General features: G+C 41.6%; 1 protein-coding gene across 1 annotated transcript; it reads left to right on the top strand.

Moving 5' to 3' along the window:
* Positions 1–328: 328 nt before the first annotated feature.
* On the top strand, positions 329–8122 carry T265_08113 (hypothetical protein; the record flags this gene model as incomplete). Its single annotated transcript, XM_009173820.1, has 4 exons — positions 329–345; positions 670–681; positions 6818–6931; positions 7951–8122. The coding sequence occupies 4 exons, from the start codon at positions 329–331 to the stop codon at positions 8120–8122; spliced, it is 315 nt and encodes a 104-aa protein (XP_009172084.1).
* Between the last annotated feature and the right edge of the window lie 917 nt (positions 8123–9039).

Here is a 9039-nt window from a genome sequence, read left to right as displayed (position 1 = left end):
TTAAAGACTTACTTGAGCTTCCTGAGTTGCGCACAGCTGAAGATCCCCAATAAATATAAAACAGCTGTACAGTGTTTCTCGGCTTTGCAGCATAGATGGGGTTCACTTATGGGCAAACCTCTATTAAAATGTGTGAAATTTCTCACACGACGACTCCGCCCAACCTCTGTATCTCCTGAAAATCCATTCACACACCAAACGTAAAGCATAGTAAGATCTTGTGCCTCGTTCCCATATGTTTTTGAACACTGACAATTACCCCAAGTGACTCTACCTTACTAGCAAAGACATTTTCTGGAGGAGCCAACCAACAAATTGAGTAAAATCCATGGATGTTCCCCCGAGGTAAACGGTTTTTGCAGTGTTCAGCGATTATTAAACTTGATTAAAGAGAAATCCTTGGGACGCACGCCTTTCTTTATCAAAGTGCCTACTTAACCACATTGCTCTAAGGAACTGATGCCGAGCTTCTAAGCAAACCATTTCCGTCAGTCTTTCTGCGGCCTTTGTCTGATTGACTTGCGGTACTTGGTGTCTATCTCAGGACACATAACCCAGGTTTCTGAGCTGCACTCAACAGCCAAGATATCCCACATATTTCCTTACTCCTGTTCCTCCACGTCTACCCCTCTATTACATTCCTTCCACATTAATTTTACATTTTATTAGGTTCTTTCGCAGGTAAGTTATCTTTTCGTCCCATCACAATTTTTCCTGCTAGGTTGCTTATTCCCGACTACCCAAAGGTTCATTTACGTCAACCAAAAGGCCCGGTTGCTATGGTGTTTCACCTAGCTACCTGTGATTTTTAATGCACTCGGTTCCAAAATGCGCTGTTTTGTCCATCCAGCACTTGAGCAGAAATGGCATAGTGGCGCAATACCATACACTGGTTTGCTATAACGGTAGTCGGGAGATGATATCAGTACAAACCTTAAATGTTATCGTATGAGCAGTGCACGTTAAAATTGAAATAATTTACTTGGTTTCACACTAAGCGTTAAGTGAACTGGAACTTGTAAAAAAGCGCCATCAAAAAGGAGTCAGCAGATGCACAGACTAAACCGGTATGACGACGTATTAAGGAAAACCTGATCTTTTGTTAGAAAAAACGGTTGATTCTGCGTTGTAACTTGACAGCAGCACTTGCCACCCAGGAGGAATGAGTGAGTTTAGTTTCCAGCCTCAACTACAAAAGTACTTATCCATTTTACTTGGCCTGTGTTTAACACATTGAAGGATCGTTGACCTTGATATAATGAAAAACCCTATGCATATGCCTCGAATGATTTGTGGGTCTCTAGTTCACTTCCTTGATTTTCAAGCAACCATCCCTTGGGAGTTTTATAGGGCCGAGTTTTGAAAGCTCATCTTATTCACTTGAAAGTCTAACTTGACAATTTGGTTGTAGACGTTTTGCTATCAGTCGATGTAACATTGTCACTTGTTGTGAAGTGAAACAGAGCCTGCGTTTGCGGTTCTGGACATAATCATCAAGCGCAGCGAACAATGTTTATCGATGTGTTGTAATCTTGACAACTTGAGTGTGTTTACTGGTGGTTCGCCAATCGCTAAGCTCGGCAAACAGATAAAGGCCATCTGCTAAACCATCAATAGCGATTTCCTAGGATTTCTAAGTGGTATTGGGGTTTTTTGTTTGGGTGGGATATTTACATGTACTTTGATTAGAGTGACGATGGTTCGGAGGCTACGAGAATTTGTTTGTTTTTGTTGAAGTATTACAATTCTGTCGGGTTCTTTTGCCCAAAAGGTACTTGAACCGCAGATGCCGAAATCAGCCAACATCGTTCTTTTTTGTGGAAGAGATTATCAAGGAATCCAGCTTCAAGTGGCCACTTACAAAAACAATAAAAAATGTGCACAATCTTTTTCTATTAGGAGAGTTGGGAGTGAAGCCTTCGACCCAGATCAATAACGCGTACGACCAGATGAACCAAGCCTCACCGGCCTGGATTACACGCGTCAGTGCTGATTTGAAGGAATAAACGACAAGCAATGGGAGAGTTTCTGTGTCACCTTCAAATGTATTACTGAACACGTGACTTCAGGTTTAGGTGCTCACTTTAAGGATATATAGCCGGATTGTATCATTTTCGATATACCATAAAATATGTCAATTTGAATAGACACACACATTGAAATGAAATATTTTTGGGGTTTTAAAAGTAGACTTTTAGTCCGCTACACACATGTTCAAAAGAACTAGGTGAGTTGGCAGACAACTTATTCTCCGTTAGATAGAAGCTACTACTTTACATGATTGTTTCTGACACAGCAAGACTAATTGAGTGAAATGTTTCCATCGGTACTGGTGTGTGGTCGCATAGAGGCTTTGGTCTGTTGTATATGTGCTATCCGGATCATCTTGAGGTTCCACTGTTTCCTTCTCCTATCTCTATGCTCTTTAAAGCGATCCATTGTACAAGTATTTTGCGGCTCTAGCGCAGTACGAGTGACCGACGTTCTCCCATATGGGATCTCAATATCACGAAATTCTAGGATTGTCAGCATGCCCTCCCCTGTCAGCTTCGAGGCAGTGCTTCCAGGGTACCACCATCCAAGGTACACCATCTTAGCCGTACCATTGCAAAGCCTATCACACGACCTCGTGACCGTAAATAGTGGGCTGAATTGTGATCACTCACTCTCCTGGCTTCGTTGTTCGGTCCTGCCTTATCTAGGCCATACGTCATATATTTTCTCATCTGTCACAGTTACAGTCAAATCCGAAGGTCTTTTTTGTTTCGTTCTTCACCTGACTTTGCTTTTGTTGACCCAACCAGACAATCGTTTTACTTTGAGATTGTTAAATGTTCGAAGGCTGTAACCTTTTTGCTCACGCGTGTACTTTCTCCTTACCAGCTGGTTAAATAACACGGTGTTGAAATTCTACAACAATCCAAACAATGTTTACTGTTCATTTAAGTTAATTCTAGTCATCTGACAGGTAAAGCTGCTATCCAGTGACCCTGTGAGTATTCAGTGATATGCTAAGTATTTGGACTTTCAGAATTCTTCTGCTGCAAATCAAGTAGTATTTGGATGACTGCTCCATGCAACAACTTTTTCCTTTCAAAACTCATACGTACAAACAAAACGAAGCATGATTATTAGTTTTCACTCCAAAGTCAATATTATGACAGTTTATAGGGTACGCATTTCCTAGGAGACTCACTATGAAGACGTTAGTTCCTGAACGAGACCAGCCGGTGGTCTCCAATGGAACACAAACAGAGCTAGGGAAGTAGCGATCTGCGACAGGTGCCGTTCTTACTAACTCGACGATTTTGGCAAAGCGTTTCTAGTTTTTTCACCTCTTCCTCACTTGAGGACGATCAAGATAATGTGTCTCTCAGAAACTTCCTTGATTTTAGAAAACTAATTTAGTGTTTCAGCGCATAGATCACTGCCATTTATGTGAAAGTTCGAAGTGTATATGATTATAGATCAACAAAAAAATCCCGCATCGTCTTACTGTTAGCTTCTAGTCCAATGGTTTGCTAAGAATATGTAACATGAGATTCATATCCGGATTACAAATGAGGAGTCCACATTTCGACACCCTCGCGCTGTCAATCGGTTCTTAATTTAGAGAACTGTGGGAAGAAAGAAGAAGGAAGAAGAAGAAGAAAGTTGAAGGTTTACGTTTCTAAACCAAAAAACACGAGATGATTCTGGCAAATATTTGTGCTGTCAGTGGACTTAACTATGATACTCAGATGGAATGCATACTCATGCAACTACAGTGACCAACTTGGGTATACCAAGCCAAAGTCATTGAAAATAAAAGAAAATGTCCGAACTTTTCATTATCAGGACGCTTCTGTTTCTAAGCAGTGTATCCTAGTTGCAAAGTTTATCTTGGAGGTTGGAACCAATATCAGTCGCTACAAGTTACTTGTATTCCCAAAAGATGTGCTCATTTTATGCTCATCGAGGTGTTTTGAAAATGTTCTCGGAGACAACTCTTCTGACACGGTCTGGCAACAACCGCTTATGGTGTTTGAAGCCTGACAATACAGCTCAGATACATAAAAGATTACGCAATGTATTGTGTCCCCTTGTAACAAAGCATGCTTTACGGCGGATCTAACCTGGATACTTACGTAATGCAGACCTTATCCAACCAAGAATAAGATGTCATTGGGGATGATTAAGACCTTATGGGTAATGGTTCAAAAGCGACACCTTCAAAAACACGACAGTTGATGTTTCAGGCCTCCAGAGAAGCTTCATACAAATCCCAAAACAAGTTTACTTGTAAGGGGTAATTCTATGTCCAGACAGTTTAGTTGCTTACCCAAAGAAGTATACAGGGCAGTTTGCCCCATTTGCCAGAAATTTTTCAACTGAATTGGCCTCTGTTAGCTCCTTAAAACTTTTATTATTAGCTACATCCAGTGGAGTTACTGTCGACCGACATATCTGCTGCAATGCGCTAGAGGCTCTTGGAGGATCGACTTGAAAATTGCGCCTTGAAATTGTCCATTGTTTGCATTATCCGCAGAATACTTAATTTGCCTGTGTAGAATAATTAGTGTGCCAAATGAATGGACAGCCTGGAGCTCAAAATTTAGGCCAATTGTCAGATTTATGCAAACCTGATATGACAAAATAATGGCACCTATCTGGGAAGCTCAAAAAATACAAATAAATCTGTGCCTGACATACAGATTTCCACCATCCTACAAGAGTGCCCCTGTCAGATTGGTTCGTTTGAGAAGCACGAGGCTGTCCTTCCTTCACTAATCTGTCTGGCGCTTCAACATAAAAAATGACATTGGTCATATCAGAGGAATATCACCGCAGATTCGTGCTTTGAAGTAGGACTGAGTGGATTCACATGTAGCAATTTTACGTTCATAAATCAAAGTATATGGGATAGTCGGCTTTGTAGAGTAGTAGTACCGCATTTCTCAGACTGACCTCATTGTCTACTGGGAGAAACAAACGAGAAAATGTTCACGAAAACAGTGAAATAGTACGTCGAACAGAAAGTCAAAACAAGCTAAAATATTTTGCCAAAAGCATGCTAGTCTGGTTGACCTACGTCGGTAAATGAACCCATCAGTTCCACGATATTATTCAACAAGGCGCTTGTCTATTCCAATCAATAGAAAAACTAACTTCCTCACCGTGATTACGACACACGACAGCATTTTGCTTTCAGCTAAATTTGAGGGTTGCCTCCGTGAGCAGCAGTAGGTGAAGCAGGACAACCAACACTCAGCATACTCGGTTAATTTTTGCGAAGAAATTTGTACGACATACTTTGAACGACACCTAACATCAATCTAAGTGAATTGATTTCTGATTATTACTGAATTGATTGACCTTTACTTGTGGATAGATGAAACAACCCAGTTCATGACAGAATTTCCAACCGTATGTTGCCACTGGATTACCGGTTGTTCACGACTTTTGAAGCATACCTTCGAAAAGTCTATGAAACAATATCAGGAGATGTCACCGTTTCATGGAGGAACGAGATGGGTTACCGTCTGATCAATCAAGAGGCGACCGCTCTTCATCAGAGTACACCAGTAAGCAGTTGGGACAGTGGCTACTGGGAGACATCCGCTCAAATGTAGCCGAACTTGAAAATTAACGCACGGAAACCGCGGAGTCATAACATATACCTGATTCGAAGGCTACCGTCATAAATGGTAAACATGCTTGGAAATCAGAAGAGCTGACTAAATGAAAAGATAACGCAACATGATTGAATGTGGTGTGGCTTTGACTGGGTACACTTGTCCAACCGGTGGTTCTAGCTACTTTTGTGTTTTTCTGTGCGTGAGTGAATATCGGTACACAGCGCTTCATTTCTAGAGTCCGTTTGTAAGTAAAATAGCCTTTTTCAGGACAATGATTCTACAAAACGGTGCTGATGAGCTTGAGCTCACTGAAAATGTACCCAATCCACTGACACCTAGGAGTCACCCAGTCCCACAAGAATTATTCGTCCTGTCACTGTTGTGTCTCTTATTTCTCCCAGCCAAATTATCCCTGCTTGGCCTGGGAAAGCGTGGACTTATTGAAGGCTGCAGGACGTTAACGAGGAACATCACAGCAGCTATAAACCGACTAGTCTGAGTTTGGTTTGCCTACGTTCTGCGCGTTATCTGCGGTCTCAAAAGATTACCTTTGAAAAGACACCGTTGTGCTTCTTTCTGGATCTTTTTATGGTCGCCGTTGCCTATCTGAATTTCCTAGAATGTTTTTTCCCACCCAAGTGTGTTCGCATGAGTTAGCCTACTTTTCTGTGGTATATTAGAAAGCCGTATCCTTTGATCTCGATAAGAGACTTAGAAGTTGTTACAGGATGCAATAAAACGTGGAAAAAACTCAGCTAGAACAGTATGTTTTACTGTGACTGCTTTGAGCCTAAGGCACCCAAAGTGATCTTGGGGTTATGTTAATTGGGTTAAACCCTGGTAACTTTATTTTGTCTGCATTTCAGTGTCTGCGTTTTCATAATTTTGTACAAAGTATAGCTTTACACATAGACTCCAGGTTTTGTTTTGTTCTGAGCCTATTCGCACGTGCTCACGACTCATTGTGCGAAGTCTGTCCCATGAACTGTTAAGCAAAATACGCTCATTTGCAAATCAATTTATTTTTCTGAAAAAACTCACTTTGATCTCAGCTGAATCTCCCGTTTCTAGTGTTTTAAGGCGAGTGAATATGCTGCACCAGGCCACCTCGTGTTTCATTTGGTACGATACTTGAGATATCGCGACACATGTGGAGATGTAATACACTGCTCATAAGATTACTGAAAATTTTTCGACAGCCCACGACTGGTTTCACCCTTCTTGGGGCTCATCAGTTATTCTCAATCCCCGAGTGTCCGTCAACCTTATGTTCTACTTGAACGTCATAAACGAGAAATTCGGCTGGATTGCAGGTGAATCTCTCTCAAAACCAAATGTGTTCGCAAATGAGTGTATTCCGCTATTTTGCTGCAGTTTGGGTTCATGTAGGACATGAGGTTGACGGAAACTCAGGGACTGTGCTTACTTGGTGAGCTCCAAGGAATGCAAAACCGGTCGTGGTCAGTTCAGCAACTTTATGAGAAGTGTATTACGCCCTGGACTCTTTACCCAAACTCCCAAAACGTGCGCTAGCATGTTGTCAACGAGTGGAGCTATAAAAATTGTTTTGGTGGGCGAGCTTCAGTGCTCCAAACCAAATTACACGTTGGATACAAAGTAACGCTTCCCAAGTGATCAAGGTTTAAAAATATGCTACTGAAATACAACCTTGGTCAGAAAAATTCAGTCTTTCGAGGTAACATTGTTGCACAATATTTTGGCTGAAGATTTCTTGCTGTTGTTGATAGAGGAACTAATGGCTGTCATCGAAGAAAGAAACGCACCTGAACCTTATGAAGAGTCGGCATTTTCCAGATGCAAATTCCACTACTTAAAGACCTCGCAGAGCACTGTTAAGAGGTCGATGAAACATTTGTACTCTTCACAACGCGTTGTCAGTTTTTTGCCCTTATGACCACTAAAACGGATAAATTCGGCGTATGCATATTTTCCGAAATCCCACAGCAGGTTACTGTTTCGTTATGCTGACAACTGTTTGGATTTACATAACATTCGGTCACCAGCCAGCTGGTACTAAAGGAAGAATCAAGTGAACAAAGTCCAAGGTCACTTGCGTACTTCAGCCCTCAGCTTTAGCTAACAAGATCACATCTGCCTTAGTTATTTCACCTTTGACCTTTAAAACAAGCCACTCCTTTTCCCAGTTCCCCAATGTTTTATTTTTTAGGCTTCACTTATGCAGAACGTCCATATGGAATGTGACCAGTTAAGATTGTTTTATTTCTAACAGTCATCCTCGTTAGAGATGGAAATATTGACTTTAATGGGATGCGCAGAAGAGTAATGGGAGTTTTTCTCTCCCCAATGACAGTATGACATCAATGTTCAACACCGATGCTTCGGAGCAATTCAGCCATAATTTATTTGAAAGCCTTAATTTTAGGAAGAGAATAAAAGTGGATGAAGGGGGGCTAATGCTATCCTACCACAATCATTCCGATGTGCCTACACCCCCAGGCACTCATGCTGACAATCTGGATTGAAACTGACAACAAGAATGCACCGACATTAATTAGCAGCCATATCTTGCAGCGTGTCCAACTAGACGCAGTGGAGATCAACCGATCCCGACAGCAATCATACTTTTCGTATCTTAGCTTTAAAGACCTTCCAGCGTTCGCCCCATTATCTCATCTAGTATGATGTTGAATAGAAGTTGAGAGAGTGAGTGCCCATAGAGAACACCGTGTCGTGCACGGAAGGTTCTAAAAATATCTTCATATGCTCTCACGCGCCCTGAAGTTTGAGAATACAGAGGACTACACACGTCGCCCCCTTCTGTTCCTTTTCGGTCATTCGAAAGTCACTGTAGACAGCAACGTCCTTTCTGTTATTCGTTTCGCCTCAAGGGGACTCGCGGTTACGATCAGTAACTAGACCAGACTGCAGGATATCGTAAATGTTTGAATAATAGCGCTCCCAAAACAAACATGTTTGCACGATGAAAAAGCAAATGTCCATTTTTTTACCAGGTCTGGAGTGCCACAGGACTGGTCTGCCGATGAGCTAGTTTAAACTTCATGGTGTTACTTTTTGTATGTTCAGTTGTATGATGTAGATTTTTACCGAACCACCACAACATACCACCAAGATTTTCTTCCCTATGTGGAGCGACCGATCCGTTTCTAAAATTCCTATAATCCAGCTTCCGATTACCGCTTGATGTCGCAGGATAACCGTTCCGTAGATCCTGCATGCATTACCAAGTTCAACTTCATTTGGTTTTTGCTACGCGTTTTGCCCGTGTACTTTTGCTGCACCAAATCTGAAATACACGTAATCCCACCTTTCATCTTATGCAGTTCAGCGTTTCAGCATCTTTGACGAAAAAATCAAGAGGGACATGAACTCAGTCTTTATGACACAGAGTTATCGAAATCTGGAAGCGCAATCGATTCAA

This window comes from Opisthorchis viverrini, assembly GCF_000715545.1.
Source record: "Opisthorchis viverrini unplaced genomic scaffold opera_v5_202, whole genome shotgun sequence".
Classification (NCBI taxonomy): Eukaryota; Metazoa; Platyhelminthes; class Trematoda; order Opisthorchiida; family Opisthorchiidae; genus Opisthorchis; species Opisthorchis viverrini.
The sequence above is the reverse complement of the archived record's forward strand: the minus strand, read 5'-3'. Positions and strand labels throughout refer to the sequence as shown.